We start from the raw sequence: 27,741 nt of genomic DNA on the forward strand, positions 1-27,741 counted from the left end.
CTGGTTTGTGTGACACACTCCTGGAAGCTGTGCCAGGGTTTGCTGACCCCTATACTAGTCACTGGAAGTCAAAACCTGCCAAGGGTACATAAATCATCAACACAGCTCTTAGGCACGGTGTGCAGCCCCAGTGACTTCACTGGCCCTGCATCAAGGTTTACAAGGTCAGATTTCCCAGCCCTTGCTCCCCACAGCAAGGCACCTTAGACGGTTGTCGACACCTGTTTACGGAGCACGAAAAATGCCACCACACCAGAATACCCCACTTTCTCTGGCCCATTTCATGCCTATTTTGCTCAAGTGTCAAGTGTCCGAGCGCTTGATCTTCCCTTGAGCAAAGTTCCCCTCAAATTTAAAAGGATCTGGCCCTACATAACTGTGTTTTGACACCATTGAGCCATGCCCATGCTGGAGTAGAGCTAATGCTATGAGGAAGTATGTTTATTTAAGCACCATTCCTGCTTGGAGGATAGTAACACAATTTCCATGAGCCATGTGCAGGTTTTCCTTATAACCGTGCTATGAATGACAGCCCCCAATGAACCACACAGAAGCAGGCTAGTAAGCATGGCTTTATAACATGGGCTGGGATACACAGTTATTAATAACTCCCCACCTAGCAACAACCATGCATATGATTAGTGCTGGTGTAGTTTCAACTGTCATGCCAGCAAAGCCTAGCTTAATTTCCTTCTCCTTGAAGCGCAACATAACTCCTCTTCACAGGCAGCTAACGTGGGGGAACAGACTGCAGCCAAGGGCTTTCTGCAGGCAGTCGGGTAAATACAGATTTAGAGTTTCTGCTCCAGAGAAAAGGTGGGTGAGCTAATACCTCTTCTTGGGCCTACTGCTGTTCTGGTTTCACCTGAAGGAGATGTGGATGTAAGCTGGGGAGCTCATCTCTCTCATTGACAGATGTTGGTCCAAGAAAAGATATGATCTCACTTGCCTGTCTTGCGAATCTCCTGGGGCCAACGGGACACCAGCACTGCAGAGGGAGTTTCTGCTCTGCACCTACAAGGGGGCACTGGAAAGCAAACTGAGCCCTGGATCTTTCTTACCATTCTCCCAGTAGGGAAGGGGTGTGGGGGGCAGGGAAAGTGGAGGTGGGGGCAGAGGAAAGAAGGTGGAGCAGGGGCTACCTGGCCGCAGGAGGTGGAGAGGGCTGGAAGTGCCATGCACTGGCAGGTCAATAGTTTGTACCAGCTTCCTCTAAGGAGTTGGCTCGGTTCCCTGAAGAACATTGTGGTGCCACTTGCCAACTTCCATGCTGTAAATAATCACCCCGGCTTTCACAAAAAGCAAAAAGCGAATCCCGTTCCCAAATAAGGCCAAAACAAGTGGCTCCCTAAAAGAACCGTGGCGCTCTAGATCAGTGGTGTCCAACAGAAATTCAAGGATTGCCACAGGCACTCAAATAAATGGCATCCCCCTCCCCCAGAGCCAGGCACACCCTCTCAGTCCCCACTGCCCGCCATGCAAAGCGCCAGCAACTCACCACAGCCATCGCCACTGGGTTGCTGGGACACATGAGGCAAGCTGGAGCTGTGCCGGGCTGGAGCCACAGGAGGAACCGCTGCTGCCATGGGCTTGTCTCACCCAGTGGTGGGTGCATGCATGGCATGGGCAGAGGGCGCTTCATGGGCGTGGCTCTAGGGAGCTGCACTTCACCACACCGCGGTATCCAGTTAGCCACATGGGGCAAACGGCACGTGTATGGGACACTGCGGCTCTAGGTGACTGGATCCCTGGTGTGCAGACTGGGACTGCTGGCCCTCTCCCTTTGCCCCTCTAAAAAACCAAGCAAGCAACAAGCTACCAGCAACTTTGAGAGCTCTGATGTGCAAAGCAGTAGCCAACACGCAACTCACCAGCCAAATGAGCCTGAAACACTTCCCTGTCTCCCACCTTCCCCTCTCCCTGGCTGGAAAAAGCAGCCACCAAGAGCTTTCTTCATGCAAAATTCCAGGGCTAGTGGCTGCATTTGCCGCTGTCCCAGCAGGGCACAGCAGGGACAGGTTTGTGCAAGACAGCTGGAGACTTCTGGGTAGGTGAGGGCCTGGTTCAGGATCCTCCCCCTGTCCCTCCCACCCCAGGGTTGCTGGGGGCACAGGGAGGTTGGGGTAGTGGGGTACCTGGCACACAGTTCCGCTCCCCATATGTTGCCATTTCTACCAGGCAGGAATGGGGGTGGGGCAGCAGTCAGGCACATAGCCCCCACGAAGGGCTAGACGGGGTAACTGAGGGCCCTGCTGGTGTTTGACACTTGCTCCCGCCATTCTTGCCTCATGGGCTGTGAGTGTTCTACAGGTCTTGGGGAGGGGTTAGAAGAGGGGCACTGGTGGCAGGGTTGGGGGCAAGCTGGGAGTGGCCCGCAGAGCTTGGGGAGGTTGGACAAGGGACAATGTGGGGGGACAGAGAGGAGACCATGGGGCTGTGAAAGGCAGATGAAGGGGGGGCTGTGGGTGGCCCAAAGGACTTGGGGGAACTAGATGAGGTGGGACAACTGGGGGAGCTGTGATTGGCCCAGGACTGGGGGCGGGGTGCTATATGAGGGTAGGGCGTCAGGGCTGTGATTGGCCTAGGGCTGGGGGGCTGTGAGTGGCCTGGGCCTGGAGGAGGCGGGAGGGCTGTGTGTGGCCCAGGCCCCGGGGGAATAGAGAAGCAGGGTCTGAGTGGCCCAAAGCTGGGGGACTAGAAGGGGGTGGGCTGTGAGTGGCCTGGTGCTGGAGGAGTTGAATGAGGGGGCAGGGGCAGGGGGATGGTGAGTGGCCTAGTGCTCAGGGGCAGGCTTACATGAAGGGCCGTGAGTGACCCAGATACTAGAGAAGGGGTCAGAGAGAGGCTGGGGTGGGCTTGGGCTAGGGGGATTCGAGTGGCCTGAGGACAGGGGGAGCTGGGTGGGGCAGCTGGTGGGCTGTGAGTGGTGGGGGTTGGGGTGCTGTGAGGGGACCCGGCTGGGGGTCAGGCGGGCTGGGTGGGGGATATGAAGGGGTGGTGAGGGGGGCTGTGAGGGGGGGCAGATGAACTGGGGGGTTGTGAGGGGTCTGGGGCTGCGGGTGGGGGAGGCAGATGGGCCAGGGGGCTGTGAGGGGCCCGGATGGGAGAAGCTGGGGCTGTGGTGGGGGGACAGATAGGCTGGGGGGCTGTGGGGGGCCCGGTGCTGCGGCGGGGGGGCAGACGGGCTGGGGGGCTGTGGGGGGCCCGGTGCTGCGGCGGGGGGGGCAGACGGGCTGGGGGGCTGTGGGGGGCCCGGTGCTGCGGCGGGGGGGGCAGACGGGCTGGGGGGCTGTGGGGGGCCCGGTGTTGCGGCGGGGGGGCAGACGGGCTGGGGGGGGCCCGAGGCTGCGGCGGGGGGCAGACGGGCTGGGGGGCTATGAGGGGCCCGAGGCTGCGGCAGGGGGCAGACGGGCTGGGGGGCTATGAGGGGCCCGAGGCTGCAGCGGGGGGCAGACGGGCTGGGGGGCTATGAGGGGCCCGAGGCTGCGGCGGGGGGCCAGACGGACTGGGGGGCTGTAGGGGGCCCGGGGCTGCGGGGGGGCAGATGGGCCGGGGGGCTGTGAGGGGCCCGGGCGGGGCGGGAGGCTGGCGGGTGCGGCGGGGCGCGGCCGCTGGCACGGAACTGCCAGCGGGGCGAGCCGCTGGGGGCCGGCGGGGCCGGGCCGGTGTATTTAAACCTCCCTCCGCAGCCGGGTCCCGCTCACTCACTGCTGCCGCCGCCGCCGCCTGCGCCTCGCCCGGCCCGGCCCCGCTCCCCCGCTGCGCCCCGGCCATGGCCCCGCCGTGCCTGCGCCCCCTGCTGCGCTGCAAGTCCTGCGCCGTCCTCTTCCTCACGCCGCTGCTGCTGCTGGCGCTGCCCCTGCTCGTCCCCACCCCGGTAAGCGGCGGGGGGTGCGGGGGGCTGGAGAGGGGCCTCCCTGGGGGGCGCTTTTCCAGGGAGCCCCCGGGGGAAAGGGGAGGCTCTTCTCCCCTCGCGCCTGGGGTTCCTCTCCTGGGGGGCAGGGGGCCCCTGTTCTGCTTATGCTGTCCCTGGTTCCCCTCCTGCAGCCCCCCGCCGCCCCCCCGGGAATGGCCCCAGCGGGGTGTGCTGGCGCCGCGGGGCTCGGTCCGAGGAGGAGGACGCCGCGGCATCTCTTCTAGCCCAGCCAGGGCTTCCGCCAGCCCCTGGGTCACTGCAGCCCTTCAGCCGCTCACGCAGAGAGGGGTGTTGTTCCGCTAAACCCCATTGACCCAAACGGCTCCATGCGGAGTTGGCGGTTCCTAGCCGTGTGCTTCCTGAACTGGGGGGGCAGGTTTGTCCAGTCGAGTTTTAAGGACTAGATGGGGGTCACTTGCAGGGTAGTCCTTAGAGGCATTTATGTCCCAGGCTATGCTGGGCGGTAAACCTTACAGGGGGAGCCTCTGAACTAGAATGAATGCAGGTGCGGACTGGTCATAAGAAATGTAGAAACTTTTTCTTTTTAGTCCGCACAGACGCCGTTTCAAGTTTTGGCCCATGCGCTTTGTTTTTTTGGCAGAAGCATCTTCCTCTCCTGGCTTTACCACTGACTTGTTGCCTCTCTGCCTTAGCTTCCACATCTGTAAAACAGGCAGAACCTTTTATTTTTTTTTTCCACTCATGGGCAGAATACATTTGTTATGTGCACTAAGGCATGTGTGGATGCGCACCACCACGAGAAACACATGCAGCTGTGAGTGCTCTGGTAATCAGCTGGGGGGCACCTGAATCTCTCCTGCGTGGCTGCCCAGGTGCTCAGTTTACAGGGAACGCTGGTCATGAGGGCTGATATTTGTAAAGAGCTTTGAGAGCCTCTCCTACTAAGCTACATAGGTACACGCTATTAAGATTAATTTATGAGACATAAAGCATTGTTCCTAATGAGCCAAAGCTCTGTCATGTCTGTTTACACCCATGTACCTTGATTTCAGTGGAACTATGCCAGGGCAAAGCTAGAGTAAGACCTCAGAGGATCAGGCCTTTTATCTCTTCTTGTCTCTTTGGTAAAAATCTGCAACAGGCATTTGCAGCCAATATCATGGTCTGGCACAGCTTTTAGGGTCTGTTCTAATAATAATGTTACAACTAGTCATTTTTGATTGACCCACATTGCATGGTGTATTTTAAACTTCAGAAAAACCTCAGGCATGTTTGTCAACAAAAAAAAACCCCACCCTTTCTGGTTTACCTGTCTAATAACAGTTCTGCCTTTGGTCAACTTTGGAAACTTCTGTGGAAGAGAAATGTCTGTGAGTTGGGGCTGGGATGGGAGACTTCATCTGTGTGGTTTAATGATTGAAAGCACTAAATAGATGTTGAAGTTTGTGATAGGGTTCTGTTGTGCAAGAATAGCAGTACACACTTCAAGAAAGAAATTTGTAATTATGAAATGCATAATTTAGTACAAGTCTAGTGATGTAATTTGAGAGTTAGGGGAAACACTGTCATTTTCCAGATTACAGGGTTGCTTAACAGTAACTCCTATCAATGACCACTTTCACAACTCCCCTCCAAAGGGACAGATTGTTTTGTTTTCTGACCCCCTGTTCAAAGAAGCAAAATCAACATTCTACAGTTAGTGACTCTATTTTCAGGGGAGGGATAACTCAGTGGTTTGAGCTTTGGCCTGCTAAACCCACGGTTGTGAGCCCAATCCTGGAAGGGGCCAGTTAAGGATCTGGCACAAAAAGGTTATTTAAAATAAAGAGGGATGGTGCTTGGTCCTGCCAAGAGGGCAGGGGACTGGACTCCAAGGTCCCTTGCAGCTCTGACTTGTATCTCCATATGTTTTATTTTTTCCTTGAACCTTCGTACTTCTTTTTCCCTTTTCTAAATAAGCATTATTGTCTTTTTGAACCTTAAGTCAATTATTTACTCCATGGTCTAAAATAACCAGTCCTCCTACTCTATTGTGAGGTTTGTTCAAGAGTAAAAGTCTTCTTCAGACCCTCAGAGATCTTTCTATTTTTCAAAATGGCCAAATTAAATCAAATAAAATAATCCCAGCACTTAGCTGTTGCTGCAAGACCTCAAATCACATTATAAAGTCATAGAAATCCTCATTAAGTCTCTTCCCTTGATATCTCTCCTGTACTCTAGCCTACACAGAATTGTTCCTTTCAGAGCATACCTCCTCTTAAACAGATAAACCATTCCAATTTCTTATAAAAAAACATTTTCTGCTCCTGTAAGGAGCTTGTGAGTGCAAATCCAGGGACACAATTCTGAATAAAAAAAACACTTTACAGCACGTTTATAAGTACCATCTTATTGCCTGTTTGTTTTGCCAATAAAAAAAAATCTTTAGGACCCTGTAGACTGTTATTTTGAACACAAGGAAATTGTGATCTCTGGAGCATTTATACCTAAGAGACAAGATAACATTTACAGTCAGTAAATGAATACTCACTTCCCCTAAGAATACTGAATTTACAAGCCCCCAGGGTCTCTAGGCTATAAACACCTCCACAGTTGTTTAACTGGATGTGCTTCCAGTTCTAGTCCTGGCAATCCCATGCTAACAAAACATGATAATGTTAGAGAAGTAGTTTAATGCGATAACATAACATGCCTCTCTCTTTTGCCCCCAGTCAGATGTAAGATTACACCACTATTTTGAAGTGAATGCGAGTGATTTTGGGCATCACAATTGTGTCTTAGGTTCTCTCAGTAGTTCCCAAACTTTTCAGCATCATGCCCCCCAACCTCTTCTTTATCACATCCAACCCCCATTTTAACTAAAAGTTCAATTTGTAATTAAAATAAACACAAAATCTTGATATAAAATGTTATTAAAAATAAGCACAAGTAGTTTTTCTTGGCCCCTTGCAGGAGCCTGGTGCAGCCCCAGGTGGCCAGCTACCTGAGCCTCATACCAGCAGCCGGAGCTGCTCATGACAGCTGCCTGCCCACCCAAGACCTGCGCTGCCAGAGCTAGCTGCCTGAGCCCCACACCACTGGGCCCAACCACCCACCCGCCTGCCTGACAGCCACTGGGGCCAGCTACCTGCCTGTCCGCCCACCACCTGAGTCCTGTACTGCTGGGACCAGCCGCACACCCCAGTTGCGGGCCAGCTGCCCAAGCCACCCGCCCAAGCTCTATGAGGCCAGGACCGGCAGCCTGCCCACCAGCCTGAGCCACCCAAGCCCTGCGTCACTGGGGCCAGCAGCCCGAGCCCCATGCTGCTGGGGCAAGCTGCCCACCTGTTGGGCTGAGCCACTTGAGCCCCATGCTGCTGGGGCCAGCCACCTGCTCACCAGCTCAAGCCACCTGAGCCCTGCGATTCCAGGGCCAGCTGCCCAAACTCCACGAGTCCCACAAGTTGGCCAGCTGCCCGAGCCCCTCCCCTCCGATAAAGCCAGGCACAACCAGCACCCCCCCCCATCCCCCTCACCTGAGCCAGGAACCTCCAGCCCCGCATCTAACCCCATCCTCCTCTCCTCCCACACCCTAACCCACACTCACTCACATTTGCTGGAGACACCACGTGGATCTTCGCCGTCTGCATGCCTTTTTAGAGAGGCTGTGCCGGGTCACCCACATGAAATGGCAGGGGCTGAGAGCCAGAAGCAAAGGCCAGCTTTTCAGGTGGGGTGGATGTTGCAGGGGAGGGCTGGGTCACCTTGTGCCCCCCCCCCCCCAAATTTCTTCACACACCCCGCAGGGAGGCACACCTTGCAGTTTGGGAAACCATGATTTACATGATGTTTAAAAAGTTATCATCTTTCCTGTGAAAACCAAGCCCTGTTTCAGTGTCTTGAGATGAGCATCTAAAAACTGAGACCTCCAAAATCACAAATCACTTCTAAACACTGCACCTAATAGGCATGGAATCTTCTACTTGAATCCTACGCCAGCCAGTGTTCCCTGTAAGCTGAGCCCTTGGGTGTCCGCCCAGGAGAGATTCAAATTCTTCTTGGTGGTCACTCAATAGAGTAGGTCCTCTTCATGTTACCCTCCTATTTGTGTGTCCATTGATGGCTGATCAGCCAAATTCTGGAGCCGCAGATCTTATCACGGAAGAAGCAGGTGTTGGTAGCTGTTGGAGGGGTGCAGGACAGTTTTTGGTGCTCTTTTCTTCTTTGTCTCATTTGCACTGCAGTGGAACCTCTCAGATTGACCCACCCTCTAATGGATTATCGTTTTCCACTGGGGACGGTCTTGGGCAAGGTTCTCCCAAGTGTCAACACCAATGCTACACTTTTTCATGTGTGTCTTCAGCATGTCCTTATATCACTTCCACTGGCCCTCAATGCTTCTCTGTCCTCCTTCCAATTCAGAAAACAGAATTGGTTTTGGGAGGTGCCCATCAGACGGGCCGGCACGTGACCAGTGCAACAAATTTGTTGATGAATGATCATGGCTTCAATGCATGCTCGACTCTTCCAGGACACTAGTGTTCATGCACCAATCATCCCAAGAGGTATTTAGGATTCTCCTGAGGCAGCATTGATGATATTGTTCAAGTGCCTTCAAATGACGCTTGTCTGTTGTCCGGGTGTCTCATGCATGTAGTAGCATTTGGAGTAACCACTGCACGGTATACAAGGAGCTTTGTCTTGGGATAGATGTCCCAGTTCTCAAAAACCCTTTGTCTCAGGTGGGTGAAAGCAGAGCTTGCACAACTCAGATGATGGTGCATTTTTGCATCAATGTCAAGTGTAGCAGAAAGATGCCTTCCAAGGTATGGGAAGTGCTCCACATTTTCCAGCAGTTCTCCATTGACTTAAGTAGAAGGTGCAAGAGATTGTCCCGTTGCTGAAGGTTGGTGGAGTACTTAGATGATCTTGATGTTCAGTGTGAGGCTGAGATTCTCATATGCTTCAGATGGTCTGTGGGTATTCCAAGAGATTCAAATGCCACCCAGATGATAAGCAGAGCACCCACAGCCAGCTGCATTTCTTTGTACTTGTGGTGCACATTCAGACAGGCTTGGTGCATGCAACAACATTTATTCCTCACCTGGATGGAAAAAAATTAGAGGGAACACTGATGCCAATGGATAGCTAACATTTAAATTAATTATTCCTATAGAAATTCTGGTTTTCCCACATGCTAAGTGTTAGCCAGCTGTCTTTGTGCTTTTAAAATGCTCGTAGGTTGGCCTGTGCCTGCTCTGCAGGTCAGGCTTTAGGCTGTGATGTGAATGTTCACTTAAGCTTATTTCTGAGTAACTACTTCAGCTGTGAAGATCAAATGGCTCTTTCAGGATCTGGCTTCTTGTAGTATGCAAATGAGCCTCGATCCAATTAACTCCAAAGGAGAGTTGCAGGTATTTGTTCCGCTGATTGAGTCAGTAGGGCTGGGATACCATCGGATTTTTTTCCTTTAAAACTTACCAGATTGCACCAGCTGTGTGCCTAAGAATATTTTCTTGGAGAAGATGATTAACTTTTTAGTATTGTTCTTTTCTCTTCCAAGAGACCACTGATTGGAGCACTATGGTTCATATCCTGGGATCTCTAGCCACACACTTGATTTCCTGTGCTTAAACCTTTGTTTACTTGCATTCCAGGAGGCCAAATGTGGCTATGTTATTGTCCTCATGGCTGTTTACTGGTGTACAGAAGTCATCCCCTTGGCTATCACAGCTCTCCTGCCTGCTGTATTGTTTCCTTTGCTTGGAATCCTGGAGTCTAAAAAGGTAAGAACTGATTCTGGGTCAACCTAGATTTAAGCAGGCGCCTCAGAGCCCCAGACCAGACTACCAGACTCCCATGCACTGAAGCATCTGTGCCCATCCCATTCGATGAGTTGCTTTTCATCATGATGGTAGCACTGAGCGTAATCATCTTGTGTGGTTTACACTGCCGACCCCGAGTCCTGGTGCAGCTAATGATCTGGTTAAGTTCAGCTGGGCTGACAGCCACCATGGGCCTGGGAGCAAGGTGCGGGGAACCCCAGAAGGGTGGAGCCTCAGGTGGAAGGGGCGGGGCTAAGGACAGTCAGCCCTTAGCGCCACTAGGAAAACAGTGCTGGGCCCTCCCCACCAGGCCTCAAGCACCACACAGAGCGGCTGAGTGGCACTTCTGCGGCATTTTGAAGAGGGTGTGGGCTCATGCTCCTTTTGAAACTCAGAATCTCAATGCAACTGCCCCTCTTGTCAGTGGGCCTGGTTAGGTTTCATCACTGCCTCAGTTTTATTGAGAAGATCTGAGCTGAACTGAGACTTTAACAGTCAAATCCTGGCAGTGTGTTGTACACAGCGTTGCTGTGTCAGTGCTAGAATGTTAGAGAGACGAGGCGGGTGAGAGAATCTCTCTATTATTGGACCAGCTTCTGTTGGTGAGAGAGGCGAGTGTCTCTGTAGCTTGTCTTGCTCACCAAGAGAAGTTGGTCCAATAAAAGAGAGTACTTCATCCACCCTGTTGTTCCAGCTGTCAACATCTTCCCCCATCAGTATAGACTGGATGTAGAATTTTTGTCCTCAGCACTCGAAGGGTAGGAAGTGGGTGTTGCTGTGTGGAGTTAAATGACCACTGTGCCATTTCCTAGAGGTGGTTGCACTTTGTGGGGAGTGAGAGGATTCCTCTGTATGGAGCTTGTAAAGTGCTTTGGAATCGGCTGAGATGACTTGTTTTATATTGCAGTAGCACTTGAAAGCACCATCCAAATTTGGGGACTCATTGTACCAGGTGCAATATAAACACCTGGTAAGTGGTAGTCCTTGATCTGAGGTGCTTTCAGTCTAAACACACAAGATACATGGGGAAACAGAAATACAGAGAGGTGAAGTGAATTGCCCAAGGTCATGCAGACGCTCCTTGGTAGGGCTTAGACCAGAGCCCAGACCTCCTGGGTGAGAGTCAATGTTCTATCCCCCAGCCACACTGCCTTTTTAGAGCAAGCTCTACTGCTTTTTGTAAGAAAATGTTGCCTCTTGTAGTGGAAAAGCTGCATTCCTGGGCTCAGTGGCATCTGATGCTTAAACCTCTTTCATGTGCCAATGTCAATCCTCAGCAAACTTGATAGAGAAACTGCTGATACAGAAAGATACAAACCCACCTATATATTGTTTATACAGAAATGACCGCATGGAACACAAAGGGCAGATTGTATTCTTCCTTAATAGCTGGTCCACATAGAACAGAACAGCCTACTACTGCTGTCACCTGTGGAGTTACTCTTTCAGTGGTGGAGGTCTGTGTTTTGGTGCTGAAATTCGCGAGTTCAGACTTCTAGAAGCCAAGGGACTCATGTTTGGGAGATCTCAGATGCTTGGGACGTGCTTCTTTATAGCTTGGGATGTATGTAACATGCTGCCAAAGAGTATGTTGCGTCATCCTTCAGTAGCCAATCCTCATAGAGGATAACAACCTACTACTTTTGCCAGATAATGGGCTTGCTACTTGAGCTTGAGTGATAGAAGTTGGTGTGTTGATTCTGAGAGTGCAAGGTACAGCCAGTGCCAATGATGGGTCTGATTTTTCAGAGGTACTGAATTGACATTTAGGTTTAGCATCTTTGAGAAATGAAGAGCATATATGCAATAATTAGAGCGCCTATATTTCTTACAGTATACACCAACAGTTATTTGTATTTCATTAGCTTCTAGTGGCCCCCACCAATTGGGGCCCCTTTGTATCAGGTGCTGTGCAAACCAGGTAAGAGACAGCCCTTGCCCAAAGCATCTCCAAGTCTAAATAGACAGACACAGACATGGAATTGAGAACATATATAGGACTTACTCCTGCTCCTGTTGAAGTTGGCAGGAGTGGAATAAAGACCATTGATGGCCAGTTCCTCTTGTTACAGGTGTGCATGCAGTACTTGAAGGACACCAACATGCTCTTTGTCGGGGGGCTGGTTGTGGCAGTAGCTGTGGAACACTGGAATTTACACAAACGCATTGCACTGAGGGTCCTGCTGATCGTCGGCGTGAAGCCCCCACTGTAAGAGGCCCCATTAAACCTGCCTTCCTATCTGTTTGATCCAGAACGACCAAGCTTAGCAGAAGCATCTTCAGATGCTAGGAGATGTGGGGGGAGAGCGGGAGACCCAAGCTGCCTAGCAGGAAGGCTACAAAAGCTTCCAGCATTTTGCTGGCTCTAGGAAGGGCTTCCTGAGGTTGTGCACCCCTGCAGGCATGGGGCAAGAAAATCCCAGGACAGCCAGGGAAGACAGTCCAGCATTCAGCCTTTCTGCTGAGTTACGGGGAGCTGGATTCTGTTCTGTTCTTGACACTGCGTGCTGTGATACCTGCTCAGGGCCCTGCTGCAGTTTCAAGCCACCAGTGAAGCCCCCAACACTAGGCATTTGTGTGTCCCTTTCAGGGACAGAGTGCACTTGGCTCAGATGTTCAGTTCCTGTTTGAATCTGACTCTTTGAGGAGCTGGAGTACCACCCTCTGGTCCCCCGCACCAAGCAATGTGTTAGATTAGCAATGCCTGTCTGACCCTAGCCCACCCTGAGGGGGCTGAGTCATTTTTCTGATCGGACCCTTCCCCAAACTGGAGTCAGTGCTGCAGCTTCTGCCTCCTGCCCAGGGCTCAGCAAGGTGGTAGTCGCATGCATGGGTGGCTGCAGGCCCTGCTTCCGTGGGCCACCCTGTGCTGCGCTGGGAGAGCTTCAGAGTAAGAGGTGCTGTCTGAGAGGAACAGGTCACACAGCCAGCACTGCACCAACCCTACAAGCAGGAGGAGGAGATCTGACCCTGAGAGGATCCCGATGTTTCCCACCTGACCTGCCCCAGACCCGATGCAGAGTCAGGTCCCACTGGGTGCAGGTGGTGAAGGCTCCAGAACAGACCTTGTAAGCGTAAAGTTGCATGCCTTGATAGTCTGCTAAGGCTCAGATCCTGCCTCCCATCCGGGTGGCTCTGAAGTCCCACAGAACTGTTGTGCAGGGGAAGCAGGCAATGGATACGTCACCTGGGGGACTATCATCCAGGTCACAGTGGGGACTGGTGGCAAGTGCAAAGGCCCCAGAAGGGGCGGGGATGTGCCCAGCGGGGCCAGAGCTATCTGGACAGTACACGGCAGGGGTGACGGCTGCTGCTTCTAAAGAGATGGGCAGCACCAGGGGTTGTAGCAGTGCTGCTCAGTCCATGGGTTGTGGAGAAGGGTTTATCACCCTGTGCTCCAGGCCTCAGGAATCAGCAAAGCTGTGAGGCTGAGATCCCTGTTGCCTTATTCACCCCCACCAAAAGGCTATGCCCTGCTCCAGCCCCCTGTTAGCAGACCGGAAGATGTAAGTGGTGCCCACTCTGTGGCTTATTAATTCCAGTGCTGATGTTGGTGAGGGAGCGGCTGACACCACAGCCATTCTGTATTGGCTGGGATCCGTGGCCCAAGTCAGGCTCCCAATATTGGCAAGTGCAATTTTCCTGGTTTTTTTTTTTTTTTTTCCCCCTACCCCCCCCCAGCAGTAATGGGCGAAGAGGAAGGCAACTTCGCATGTGGTATGTGGTTAGGCAGTGGCCTTTTTATGCTGTCTAAATGATAGATGTATCTGACAAGGCATACATAGCAGAGGAGTGACTCAGAGAGAGATGCGTGGGGCTAACACCTTTGCCAGTCTGACTCAAATGAGAGCAATATAGCTGTGCCAGCCAAACATTGGGCAAGAGTTTCCTTTCCCGGAGCAGGTGGTGCACTCAGGGGCAGGGCCTACTGAATTGGACGGCCTGGAAGTAGGTCACACTGGCTGCAAAGCCCACCGAAGCTCTGATCGTTATTTTTCCTTCCTTCCCTCTACTTCTCTACCCGCAGCCTGATGCTGGGCTTTATGGGCACCACTGCCTTCTTGTCCATGTGGATAAGCAACACAGCCACGACTGCCATGATGGTCCCTATCGTCCAGGCTGTTTTGGATCAGATGAGCAGCACAGAGCAGGATCTGACTTTTACAGAGCAACCCATCGGGCAAGTGAATTCGGTGATGGAGCTGGAGGAGAAGAATACAATGAGCCTGACCTCCGTGCAGGGTAAGGGGCTGCCGAGCGGGCCCAGTCCAATGTGTTTCAGTATCCGTACGAAAGCCTCATCGGGACCAGAGCCCCATGACTTCAGTGTAAGGATTTGTACTGGCCTCACTGGGCTTTGGCTCAGGCCCTAAGAAAGCAGGAGCACTGGTATCCAGAAAGGAACCCATTAAATACCTTGAAGCCCAGAATTTCAAAAATGGCATCCAGTTCTGGACAGGGTTTCCTGTCCAATGAGCACCTGGGCAGGTGCTGCTCAGCTGATCAGCAAAGTGCCTGTAGCTGCATTTCTGTTGGCGGTGCACATCTTCTCATGTCTCAGTGCACAGAACAAAATTTTATTCTGAAGAAGGATTGTTAAAAATAGAGGGAGTGCTGGTTCTGGGAGCCTCCTAGCTCTGGGTACACAGCTCTTCATTTTCATCTGTGCCAAACATCTGCAGCTGCCCTTCACCTCCGTGAGTGCTTAAAGCAATGTTCCCTCTTATCTTTTCCATCCATGTGCATCATAAATTTTATGTGCACTGAGGCACATGCCGATGTGCACCACGATTAGAAAATAGAAGCCGAGCTGTGGGTGCTCTGCTAATCAGCTTGCTGGCATTTAATCTCTCCTGAGTGGCTGCACAGGCACAAAACTTACAGGGAACACTGGTTTAGAGCCTCTGAAAACGAGTAACATTTTCAAAATCACCTCACTGACTTAAGCTCCTAAGTGCCATTTTCAAACATGACTCTGGCATGGAGGAGCCTGGGTGTCATTGGGGTTTAGGCTCCTGATCACTGAGGTGTGTCTGAAAATTTTCCCAGTCTTTTTGCTTTGTCCTTGATCTGTGACTGTTCAAGCAAGCCGTGGAGGAAGTGATTAAACAATGAAAAACTAAGTCAGTATTGACTGAAAAGGAGCTGAAGCTGAGAGGAGCTGCAGTGAGGCTGAGAGCTGGTCCTTATGTGAAACTTATTCTCACCCTCATGGGGATTCTTTGCCTGTGCACCTTTGATGGTCTCTTTCTATGGACCCCATGGATTTCAGAGACCCTGATCCTACAGCAAGCAGGATTTTTTTCTGCATGGGCAGAACCCTGCCCTTTACCGAGTTCTAACGTCATGGCAGGCATTGAGGGCTGCCCGTGCACAGCTCGGTGTAGGATCAAGGCCTGAGGTACATCTCAGGGAAGAAGAATGGTCTCCTCTAGGGTGTAGGGCACTACACTGGGACTCAAGAGACCTACATTTAATGGGTCACAAGTGACTTGGCCCCAGATTCTCTGTGTGACATCGGGTAAGTAACTTCATCTTCCACGTGCCTCCGTCCTCCTCCGTAAAAGGGGGTTAGTAATTCCTTGCTTCCCAGGGAAGTTGGGAGTGTCACACCCTTGAATGACTGAGGTGCTCTGATCGGTGGAGCCAACAGCTTCTGCAGGTTACTGGGGCTCAGTGGGGGTGGGGGCACTGTGCTCCCAGAATGGGCAGGGCTGATGGTAGAAGGGGTGGGGCCAAGAGCAGTCTACCCTCTGTGCTGCCTAGCTCGTGATGCCTCCCCAAGCCCTTAGTGCTGCCTGGAGCACAAGGCAGAGTGCTCCAGCCATCATTGGAAAGGGCCCAGGACTCTTGCCGCTACTGCTGCTTCTCTGGTGTGGTAGTGGCCAGAGCCCCAGGCCCCCTTTAATTGCCATGGCCAGGTGCAACTGCCCTCTTTGCTCCCCCTGTTGACAGGCCTGGTTCTGGTACCTTGATGATGCAGGAGGTATAAATGCTTATCAGAATTCAGTCGGTCCTTTGTGATAACACTGCCCATTTCTAACCTCAGAGCTGTTGTAGCAACACCAGGTTTCCTTTTGGGGGGGTCAGTAATATGCTAGGTCATAGGGGCTGTCCCTTTACCAGGAGATCAGCTGCTCTGGGTTTCTACAGTGGTTTTAACCCAGGCCTACATTAGGCACTCATCCAAAAGGACAGGCACTGTATTCCTGGGGCAAATACAGGCCTGATGTAAGCAGACACAACTCTGTTGATCTTGGTGGTTCTACCAGGAGTGAATTGGATTCTGTATTTTCTCTTGTATGTGGAAGATAACCCAGAAACCAGTGTTAGTTTGTGGGTTTCTGCCTTGGGGTCTGAACAGCACTATCCCTGTAATATCTGAGCAAGCACCACCCAGAAACAAATGTTTACCTCCAAGCTCCTCTCTGGGGTGGGGAAGCATTGTTACCCAGGACAGGAAACTGAGGCAGAGAGGGTGTTTCTACACCGCATAGTAAACCCAGGTTTGTGTGACCAGGGTTTGTGGACACAGAGGTTCCAAGCTGATGTTTGAGCATCCACACTGCCCTGTGAACCTCGTTTACAATTGTTGTGGAACCTGGATTTCACAGCCTCCCAAACGTGTCCTTTCTCCTCCATGCCTGTGTCCACGCTGTGGAACAGCAGCGCTTGAGTCAAGGTTGCAGTGGGACGTGGCCTTTGACCTACCCCCATTAGCAGGGTCCTAGGACCTGGGTCCTGGCCGCTTGCCAACCAGAATTAAACTGATTTGCGCGTACATGGCATATGGGTTTGGGCTTGGAGCTGAGTCGGAGCCCGGTGCTGACCTACTCCAAGGCAAAACAACTCACAGAAAGTCTGCAGCAGAACCAGGAATCAGCCCCTGACCACTGAAGTCCAGGGTCTGTGCCACAGGCATAGACCCATCCTTGCTTCTCTGTGCCAGGAGCAATGCAATCCACGGTTATGAGGATACACTCCACGCAGCTGGGCGTTCCTTACCATAAGAGGCATTGACAGATTGCGGCACCAAGAGCACTGCCAGCAGGCCTACCGATGGGGAGTGGGGCTAAGGCAGCCTAAGGACTCAAAAGAGCCTGGAGCTTGTGGCGGCAGCTGCAGCCCTGGGCCCTTTAAATTGCCACTGGAGCCCCACACGTTGTGCTGCAGGCAGCTCTCAGGGCTGGCTGGGGGCACCAGAATGGTAGGCTTGGGGCAGCATTGATGGCTGGCTGGCTGGCTCCAGCCTCGCCCCTTCCGCCAGAGGTCCCGCTGTTTCTGGGAGCGCAGCAACACCCCCTTTCATCTTCCCAATGGGCCCAGCAAGTCTGTTGCCCCCAGGGCTGCCACAGTGCTGCACGGTCTGGCTCCACTGCTTTCCTAAAGGTGCATTTGTGTTCACTCTTCCCAGTCATAGGTAACGGACACCTTCCTGAGGAACCCAAAGCCACAGGGGACCGGGAAGCGAAGAAACGCATCAGTAAGGGGATGGTGCTGTGTGTGTGCTATGCTGCTAGCATCGGCGGGACGGCAACGCTCACCGGAACGGGGCCAAACCTGGTTCTGAAAGGGCAGATGAATCAGTACGTCGTTCGTGCGCTTCCTTCTTCAGCCTTTCGCTTGATGCCCTATTGAATAAGGGACCTGCTGTGCTTTTCCCCAACAGCTTTTGCTCCATCACAAGTGGGGAGCTGGAGAGCAAAATCAAAGGTTCCCCAGCTGTCATGGTAGCCCACTGGGGTACATCTGCCCTGCATTGTCAATGCAGGTTGGTGGGACCCAGGCTGACGTTGCTAAGCCTGTGCTGGGCTTGCAATTCTTGCACCCCAGGCATACAGCCATGCTAACACCTCCAGACTCTCCCATGTGTGACTTGAGCCTGCAGATCCACACTGCAGAAGAACAGGGCCCAGACTTGAGTTTCAGCAGGACTGGGGGTCTCGCCTATCCCCCAGCAAGGTTCTAGGACTTGTTTTCCGAGTGCTTCTGACCTGAATCAAACTGATTTGTGTGCGGATGGAAAGGGGACTTGGGCTCAAACCTGAGTCAGAGCTTTGGTTTAATGTGCAGTGTAGACAGTCTTTTGTGACTTCTTCAGGGCTAGAGCACCCACAGGGAAAATTAGTGCGTGCTCAGTGGCCAAGCTCCCCTTCTTCTCTCATCCACTGGTGGCTCTGCTGCCCAACTTCCCCACCTCCCTCCCAGCACTTCCAGAGCATGGTGAACAGCTGCTTTACGGCATTCGGGAAGCTCTGGGGAGGAAGGAGTAGAATGGGGATATGGGGGCATGCTCAGGAGAGCTAGAGAGGAGAGGTAAAGGTAGAAGAGGCAGAAGAGGGGTTGGGGCTTGGAGGAAGGGATGGAAAGGGGGTGAGGCTGAAACTGGGGGGGAAGTAGTGAAGTAGGGGCAGGACTATGGGGGCAGGGGTGAGTGCCCTCCAGCTAGAGGCACCCATGTCTGGGGTGGTTGTTGATGGACTGCAGAGAATTACTTGGCCAAATGGTCTTGGCTCCTGCTTATTTCCAATTACAATTGAACAAGTGGGAGGAGAATATGCAACGGGAAACAGGAGACTGCGATTGACTCTTTTCATAATGGAATGGCAGTACTGGAGCCAGCTAAAAATACAGTATGGACTTTTGTAACATGGCTTCTCCCTGTAAGCAGTTGCTGTAGAAGCCAGAAGCAGAGAGGAGGTATCTACAAGACACTCTTTAATCTGTTTAAAATGTGGGCTTGACTATGTAGTAGTTTGGGAACCCCCATGATCTGAACCAGTTTTCTCCCTCTTCCTTATGACACACTTTTAGATACTTGAAAACCTCTATCATATCCTCCTCAATCTTCTTTTTTCCAAACTAAACAAGCCCAATTGTTTCAGCCTTCCTTCATATGTCTTCATGTTTCAGAATCTTTCAACTGGTATGCAGTCCCTGCAGTCAGTAGGCCATTAGGTTTCAAGAACTCATATGGAACCAGCTGAAAACGTGCAACTGATCTTTACAATCAAGCCCCATCCACAAGGGACAGTGAATGCAAAATTCCAGGCACAAAGTTAGAGGCTCTTTTTAAAAATGGGTCCTAACTCTTCAGAAACTGTGAATCATGCCTAGGTCCCATCAGAGTGAATGGAAGCCTTGTTGGTTTCCATAGATGCAGGATCATCCCCTCAAGTCATATATCTTCTGGCAGATCCCCTTCATTCTAAATAGCTAGGGAAGGCAATGCCGAAAACATAGGTGGTTGAGCAGACTTGCTGGAAGCAGAACAAGTTTTCGATAGGGCACCTGTGGTTGTTTAAGATGGACTTATGTCATGTGGGTTCAAAATAGTCAAATGCAGATGGGCTCAGCCAAGGGGTAACAGGATGAAATGTGGTTGGCTTTGATAGGTAGGTATTCAGTCTAGATGATCTCTTGGTCCTTTTCAGCCTTAAACTCTATGAATTATGAAAAAATGGCAACATAGGCAGATGCGTGCAACTAATGCAAAATGTTGTATAAAGAACAGTGGACAATTCAGACCAATGGACTGACTCTCATGGATGCTAAATGCCTGATTTCACTTGGCTTTGGAGGAGGCCCTTAGGGCGGAGCAATGGACAAGGCCTCTGGCTCTTGTATTGATCTCGTTAGGTCTCTGGCTTGTTGGCCATACCTGTGCTACACTAGACATAGAAGTCGACCTCTGGTGCACAATTTTAGCTATGCCATTTGCATAGCTAAAGTTGCTTTATCTGTGGTTGACTTCCATGTCTGTCTACACAGCAAACGGTCAATCTACCTTTGACCCTCCTTATTCCTCACCTCTTGCGAGGAGTACCAGGGTCGACGTTGACCCTTGGGAGCGTCAAACCCTGGAAGATCAACCCTGACCCCATCTTCCTCTGTAGTGTAGCTCTAACCTCTGAACCAAAATAGTTGTGGAGAGAGTGCAAACAGCCATGTATTGTAGATTTATTTTTATCCAACTATATATAATACAGATGGATAAAGATAAATATGTGGCTCAATGCCCTCTCACTCCCCCTGAGCCAGGCACCCCCAATGCCTGGGACTCACCGGAGCCGCCGCCACATGCTTCTCCCTCCCAGTGCTGGGGTGCCTGCACAGAGCGACAGTGAGCGGTCCTGGTGCGCAGCTCCAAGGAGGAGCTGCATTTCATGGCTCAAAGAGCCATGTGTGGCTCGAGAACTGGGGTTGGCCACTCCTGCATTAGCACACAGAGAAGGAAGAATCTACATAAATGGTTTGATCTTGGTACAGAAACCATTGTCTTCTCTCTTCAGGTTGTTCCCCGAAAATGGTGACATCTTGAATTTTGCTTCCTGGTTTGGATTTGCATTTCCTAATATGATTATGATGTTGATGTTATCTTGGTTTTGGCTTCAGTTTTCATTCATGGGGTTCAAGTAAGTATACAAATATTTTATGGGCCAGAACCTTGGCAGGACTAACTCAGCTCTGAATCTGACCTTCTTGGCTTATCTTTTTATTACCAGGTGTATGTTCTTGAGATTACAGGGTGCCTCGGTATAGACAAGGAATGACATATATCACATACCAATATATCTTTAGTAGGAATTTCATATATGTACTGCAGATGTCTGTTGTGAGTTTGAACTGTGCTTGTTACAACCCCGAGTATATCCTAGAATTCACAACTAAGACACACCACGTTGTTCCAAGTGTTGCCAACAGGCAAAATTGAGCCTGGGACCTCTGGAGCTTAGCATGAATCTGCTCTGCGTGAGCCAAAAGCCAGCTGGCTGTTAACTAAGGCAGTAGAGCAGACCTCATTAGTCTCTCTGTAAGTGGCCTAGAAGTCACTAGATAGGATAGTACACTACCCCCAGAAGGTATGTGGGTTGCACAAGCACTGTACACACACTGAATGAGAAACAGTCCCTACCCCAAAGAGCATATAATCTAACCACATCAGAGAAATGAAGGGGGGATGGGGAAACAGAAGCATAGAGAAGTGATGTGACTTGCCCAAGGTTACAAAGTAGATCTCCAGCAGAACCAAGAATAGATTCCAGCTCTCCTGTCTCCCCGTGCAGTAACCTGTCCCCAGACCACACATCTCCGCAGGAGATGGTAACCAGTGGCAGCTGTGTGCAAAGGAACAGGAATAACTTGTTCACTTTATAGTGTGCTGCAGCTGCAGCCATTCTAGGGGTCAGGTAACATGGTGTCGAAGTGGATTCATTGGTAGTTTTCCCTTGTAAGCAAATATTTACAATGTCTCTTGTGTTTTTGTTTTTTTGTTTGTTTTTTTTAAAAAGTTTTAGAAAAACGTGGGGCTGCGGGATGGAACGAACGGACAGAGAGAGAGCCACTCTCAATGTGCTCAAGGCAGAGCACCGGAAACTAGGCTCCATCTCCTTTGCTGAATTTAATGTCCTCATGCTCTTCCTTCTACTGATTCTTCTGTGGTTTAGCAGAGATCCAGGGTTCATTCCTGGCTGGGCCACCTTCCTCTTCAATAAAGATGAAGAGTAAGTTTGAATCCTGCAGGGTTTTGACTGATTTAGCAATCCAGGCAACATGTGCTGGGTGCGCAGGGGATCAAGTGCAACCCCATCTCTGCAGCATCCCCTCCGCCCTTCTGAAATCCCTGTACCGGTTACATCTGCTAAACAATACTTTATTTGGCTCTATGGGGCATTTACATTGAACTCATTCATATCCAGCATTCTGTTGTCCCGAATGGTACAAGTAGCAAAGGTGCTACAGACTAAAACAGGCATAGCGAGTGAGAGGGGAATTCATGCTGCTTGTGTCTCAATCCAGTTTGCTTATTCATTTTTATTAGCCTTTCGGTGTTATGAGTTAAGATCAGGCTTAATATCATTTTAATAGGCAGTAATGTCATCTACAAAGAAGAATTTATCCAGGCCCCACGAGCAATGTTCTCTTTAGTTTTTCCCGTCTATGTGTAGAATAATTTTTTGTGTGCATCGAGGCATATGTGAATGTGCACCAACATTAGAAACAAACAAAACCCCAACAGCAACAAAAAAAAATCTAGCTGTGGGCGCTCTGCTAATAAGCTGGGCAGTATTTGAATTTCTTCTGAGCAGCCACACAAGCTTATCGGAAACACTGCCCATAAGGAAACGGGCTCAGTGATTTGAAAGGCTTCTCCATCTTCCTCCTATGCTCCTAGCTTTAGACGCAAATCTTAAGGGGAGATATAATTATAATGATTTCCTGCCACAGCCCTGCCTGTGCTGCAACATTTGAATTATTATTATTTTTTTTTTTTTTTTGGCTTCCTTCTCTGTGTCATTAGTCATCTCACTTGCACCTGATGTTTATGATGTTTTGCCCCCTGTACTGCTTGTTTTTTATTGTTGTTCTTTCATTCATTTGCACTGTGATCACACATGGGAGTCTCTCCACACTGGTTGGTGCTACACACACAGACATAGACACAGACAGAGAGAGAGAACAAAAAGACTCTCTGCCCTGCAAAGAACTTGCTAGCTAACTTAGGATTCGTTTTTTACATTTGAAATCTTTCCACACAAATTAGCAAAGAGACAAATGCACTAAACAAAATAAATGTGTGAGTGAGACTGATGTTATCAAAATGTTAAATAGCTTTGCCCTGGTGGTTATTTGAGAACTTGTTTTTTGCTACAGTCTAACATTTTCAAAAGTATGTAAGTGACTTTTGCAGCCTAAATCCATTTTCAAAAGTGACTTGGGACCTCCCAGGTTAGGCACGTAGGGCATGTTTACATTGTGATAGGAGGCATGATTGTAACATGGGTAGAGACACTTGTGCTAACTTTGATCATGGATATGAATAGCAGTGAAGCCAGAATAGCTTGGACACAGGCTAGTTGCCTGAAATACCCCAGTGCTCCTGGCTGGATTATACAGTCTATGCTGAAGCCCACCTTGGTGTAGCTTCACTGCTATGAGTACTTACACGCTGGCTAGCTTAAAGCCAGCTCAGATGTATCCACCTATGTTGCAGTCACATCTTTGATTGCAATGTAGACGCACGCGAAGTCCCATTGACTTTAGTGAGACTTAAACTTGTTAGTGCCCAAGTAACTCTCGAAAAATGGACTTAAGCTCCTTAGCCTCTTAACAGAAGCATTTTCAAAGGACCAAAATCCAGCCAAGGTCCTGGCATTCACCCTCTGACAAGTTAGTTAGCATTTCTGTGCTTCAGTTTCCCCGGGTTACAATGTGGATGATAAGGCTTCCCTACTTAATGGAAGTGTGGTAGAGAAGACTCTTGGAGATCTTTCGTTCGAAGGCACAATGCAATTGCAAAGCGATATTTGGTGAGATGATACAGAGGTGAATATTTGCTAGTCTGGATGTCAGACTCTGTAGTATTATTAGAAAGGATTGTTGCATTCTTGAAGACAGTTTAGAGAGATTGTATGCACAAAAGCAAATAGGACTTATGGGGTTACAATGTACTGGGGCAATGGTATGTGTGTGTACTGGATGGATGCCATGTACTGAGGCAATAGCTCCCGTGCTGGAGGTGTGCCATGTATTGAGACAATGGTGTACTATATTTTAAATTGCTCTCTGCTTTTTCTTGTAGGTATGTTACTGATGCCACTGTAGCTCTGTTGGTTGCACTACTACTGTTTGTAGTTCCTGCCACGAAACCCAACTTCTTCTGCTATAGTCGAAATAGCTTTGACCCTGAACAGAATGAAGAAGGTAATGGAAAGAGAAACTGACAATCTGGATGCTTTCCCCGGGCCAGCCCAGCTTTGTGATTCTGTGGTGAGAGCACAACTGCCCATGCCGAGATTGGGAAGCCCTTTCTCAGCTCCAGCTGATGGTGCTAGAAGAAGTTCTTCTTTATAACTTAGGGGCTTGTCTGCTGCAACCATTACAGTGTGGCAAACCAGGTCATTGCGGGGTGGGAGGGTGGTATTGTTCCATAAATCTACCCTAGGTCAGCCTGCTGCATGTTTGCTGTATGGATTCTGCAGCTGCATGCTAAAAATTCCTTAGCGCCCGTTGTCCTGCTCCTGTTTCACACAGCAAAACTTTCTGTGGGTGGCTGGATGGGGGTAGTTAATGTGCAAAAGGCTAATGCAATACAGAGTCACACTCCAGTCTGCTGCACACAGTGTTTATGTAGATGAGCCCCTAGTGTATGGAGTCACTGGGAGCTAATCCCCCTTCTTAGTTACTGCTGATACTTGGCCACAACCCAGCGTGTGCACCAGAAATGGGTGGTTTTCTCACTAGCATTTCTGTAATGTGTGTCATTCATTGGGTTCTAGCACTTCCTTGTGTGCTGAGCCAGTAGCCACGCTAAGCGCACATCTGAGCGAACAGCCTTGAATGAAGTCGACATCCTCCTCTCCTTACGGCATTCTGTGCTCTGCTCTTCTCCTTTCAGCGGCAAAAGAACCCTTCTTGCCAGCCCCGCTGCTGGACTGGAAGGTGGTTCAGAGGAAGATGCCCTGGAACATTGTGCTGCTGCTAGGAGGAGGATTCGCTTTGGCCAATGGAAGTGATGTATGTCTTCACCTCTAGCTGCCCTTCAGCTGAAGGGTGACTTGACTGTTCTGGTTTTTGAGCTGTTGTTATGAGGGGATCTGCATCTGAGCCAGGGCTGAGCCTGGCCCCTCCACGCTTGGTAGTTCATAGCCCTGGCACCTCTGGACTTGCTGCCTCAGTTGGGAATATAGAAAAAATTGCTTGAGTCCCAGAACCTCTTTCATTACAAGTTAAGCCCTGATCAGGGAGGGGAGTTTGGGAGGTGGGAAGAAAGGGGGCTGTTGCCCCAGGCCAGGCAGCACTGAGACCTGACTGCCTAAGGCCCTGCTTCTTCTCTTGGCCCCACCTCTTCCTGGGTGCAGAGCCAGGCCAGCCTCCCACCATGCCTCTTGAACAAAGCAGCAGTTCAGCCCTTTCTCCGTTTATTAGTCCAATCATTGCATGCCTCAGGGATGGAACTTCAAGTGCTTCTCCGGAAGCCTCGCACCTCCAGAATTGGCAGTGTTGACAGGAAGTCTTCCTTCAAGTTTCCTGACTCTCAAATAGTGGAGAGCTACCTTTCTGGTGCTATATTGGCCAGAGAACAGAAGGGCAGCAATGAAATAGCTTCAGAGCTGTTTTGGGTTTGTTTGGAAGGGATGCAAATCCTTTTATTTCAGGACATAAACCAAATGTTTCATGAAGGGATTAGGAAGCAACACTCTGTGGGTGGGGTTATTCCATAATCATCTTCTAGGGGGTTTCCTGAACCTTCCTTTGACATGTCTGGTCATGACTACCATAGGAATAGGTAGAGCCCTGCAAATCTGCAGATATTCAGTTTGGCCACATCTACACAACAAGTCTCCATCAACAGAAGTCACTGTCTGAAGGGATTTCCTGGCACAACTTCTGTCGACAGATTGCATTTACACATAAAAGCAGACTGAAAGAGCAATCTGCTCTGTCAACAGAGAGCAGCCAGAATGCCCAGCCCTCTCAACAGAACAGCTGACCGGAAGCTCTATAAACAGGGCAACCCGCTAAGCTGGAAGCATTGTCTGTCAACAAAAGGGCCCAGGAGTGTCTACGTGGCACTGTTGAGAGAGGCGTTATACCTGAATGGGAAGAGGTATAATGCTGCTGATGTACCAGATTTTGTTGACGAACTGTCAACGAAGCAAAGTTGCTGTATAGATGCTCCACGTTTTTTTGCGGCAAAAGCCTGGTTGTGCCAGAAAAAGCCGCTCATGTAGACATGGCCCAGGTATCCCCAGGTATCTGCACATGTGGATATGGATGCAAATATCCTTACCAGTTTTTTGTGACTATGGATACAAATTTTGTACCTAGAATCTTGCAAATTTGCAGATATCCGTGGATCATTTTGGCAGGTGTGAATACCAATGTTGTGTCCATGCAGGGCTCTAGGAATAGGACTCACTGGACCACTGTTTTGATTTAAAGCTTCAGGAAAGGTTCTGGTTGGCTCTAGAAATAGGCCAGGGTTTGCAAGAATCCTGACTCCACTGAAACTGTTTCATGGGTCCCAGTTGAGATGAGCCTGAATCAAACCCTCAGAAACCCAGACTGACAACCTCTGAAGAAGTTCACATCTAGATTCAAACTTTGTGGTTGGACTGTTGTTAAATGATGGGCCATACCAAAACCCTACAATGGAATGTTCCTAGACTTTGAATCTGGAGGATCCAGAGTATGCTGGCTTTGAACTGCATCGCAGAACATTTTTGTACACCACTAGAGTTAATCCCTGATAATATTCATGAAGAAAAGCACCACAATCCATTCAGTACTTTCATGAGTTTTGCAATTCTTTCAATGATTCTTGTGAGCAATTCATTACAAGTTTGCAGTGCTGCTGTTTCCTTGACCTCTGGTATAACACAGTATTGTGCTTCCACTTGGCAAACATGTACATTTTTTCTGATGAGAAAATAAAATCTGGCTAAATTTCCAACAGGCAGGGAATCTCCTTTATTACTTGTTGTTTTTAAGAAAGCTCACATGGCTGCTTTTATAAATGACCTGGTTTATTTGCTCTTGAATGATCTAACCCAGCAGTCTGCAGCCTGTGGGTCGGGGCTGCTTGCTGCCCATTGAGGTTCAATGTGTTGCCTGCAAGCCGTTTTGTTTACTGTTGTCCATGCACAGAGTTGCCAGACTCTGGGTTTCTGTCCATGTAGGTGTTTTTTTTTCCCTCCCAACTGATATTGTTAAAGTGACAGCCATGTAAAGCGAGGGCACGCAACGTTGGCTGGGAGAGGGGTACATTCCCTGTGCATCCAATCAAAATGCTGCTATGGTTCAATCAGCACAACCCATGTGTTCTAGGTATGGAAGTGCAGTCAGCAAAACTACCCTATCCCAGGGGACTGTCTTGGTTATTATAATCTTGCGGACCACTGAGAGGAAGGAGGGCTCCTCCTGTGGCCCACTTCCTGGCCTCAGTTGCCTCTCGCTGACCTAACCACTAGTGTCAATGGCCTGTTTCCCTGTTTGTGTTTGGGTTTGACACTACATACAACATGAGCAGTAGTCTAGAGTTCTGTGCCTCATTGAAATGCATCTCTTGATCTTGTCAGGCTTCTGGTCTGTCAAAATGGCTGGGTGATCAGATGACCCCACTGCATGCTGTTCCACCCTGGGCCATTGCTGTGATCCTTTCGCTGGTTGTTGCTGTCTTCACTGAATGCACTAGCAATGTAGCTACAGCCACCCTCTTTCTGCCTGTCTTTGCATCCTTGGTAAGATTCTTTTTTTCCTTTGGGGGTTTGTCTCAATGCTGATCTGGGAAATTGATATAAATATTGAGGAAAAATCGATAAGGTCTTTAGAAATAGAGCCATGCTACATTTTCTGCCAGTGAAGCTGACAGCTGATGCAGGCCCCTGGGGAAAAGGTGAGAGGGGAGCTTGACTTTGTACCCAGGAAGGGGTGCGGCCAGTGACAAGGGGAGGGGCCTAAGAGATTCCACCATCCGTGCCACCTGGACCATGTGCTGGCCCCCTGCTTTGAAGGGCTGGCAAGTGCTGCCCTAGCACTTCAAAGGAGTCCAGAGCTCTAGCTGCCACCACTTCTACTTTGACAGCAGTGGCAGCCAAAGATGGGGGCTCCTTTGAAGTGCCAGGTCTGGGGGTAACTACTCCCTTTGTCCCCTCCATTGGTGGACCTATTCTCAGCTATCTGTGGTGCATGGGCTGTAAGCCAAGGGACTTTTTTGTGCCTGTAGGGTTACTCCAAAAGCATAAGGTGAGTAACCTATCAGACACCAAAACTGGCTCTGTTGCTGGAGGAAGAGTCCTTTGTTTGTCCACAGGCCAGGTATCACAGAGGTAGTGGCACTACAGACTTCCCCTGGCACTGCTCTGATACTGTTCATCAACTTTGATGGGCCAGTTTCTGGAGTGAGGAAGTAATTCTGCTTCCTTGGCCCTTCTCCTGAGACTGTCCATTAGGAGGCCAGTTAATGCTAACTGTGGTAATGGTTTGTGCACTGCGGGCATGTGGCCACAGGAATGTGGACTGAGCCATCCTGCTCACTTTACATAGCCCACATAATGC

The 27,741-nt window shown here is 50.2% G+C and overlaps 1 protein-coding gene across 3 annotated transcripts in view; it reads left to right on the top strand.

Moving 5' to 3' along the window:
* The first annotated feature begins 3,744 nt into the window (after positions 1–3,744).
* The window catches only part of SLC13A5 (solute carrier family 13 member 5), a 60,294-nt gene continuing 36,297 nt past the window's right edge, over positions 3,745–27,741 (top strand). For all 3 annotated transcript variants that reach the window (XM_075013259.1, XM_075013258.1, XM_075013257.1), the window contains exons 1-10: positions 3,745–3,877; positions 9,514–9,642; positions 11,754–11,890; positions 13,709–13,923; positions 17,096–17,267; positions 19,974–20,096; positions 20,973–21,185; positions 23,264–23,385; positions 24,080–24,198; positions 26,763–26,924. In XM_075013259.1, coding sequence (XP_074869360.1) covers positions 3,773–3,877; positions 9,514–9,642; positions 11,754–11,890; positions 13,709–13,923; positions 17,096–17,267; positions 19,974–20,096; positions 20,973–21,185; positions 23,264–23,385; positions 24,080–24,198; positions 26,763–26,924 — 1,497 coding nt within the window. In that variant the 5' untranslated portion in view covers positions 3,745–3,772. The remainder of the gene's footprint in view (positions 3,878–9,513; positions 9,643–11,753; positions 11,891–13,708; positions 13,924–17,095; positions 17,268–19,973; positions 20,097–20,972; positions 21,186–23,263; positions 23,386–24,079; positions 24,199–26,762; positions 26,925–27,741) is intronic.

Source organism: Carettochelys insculpta, chromosome 19, assembly GCF_033958435.1.
Source record: "Carettochelys insculpta isolate YL-2023 chromosome 19, ASM3395843v1, whole genome shotgun sequence".
NCBI classification, from domain to species: domain Eukaryota; kingdom Metazoa; phylum Chordata; order Testudines; family Carettochelyidae; genus Carettochelys; species Carettochelys insculpta.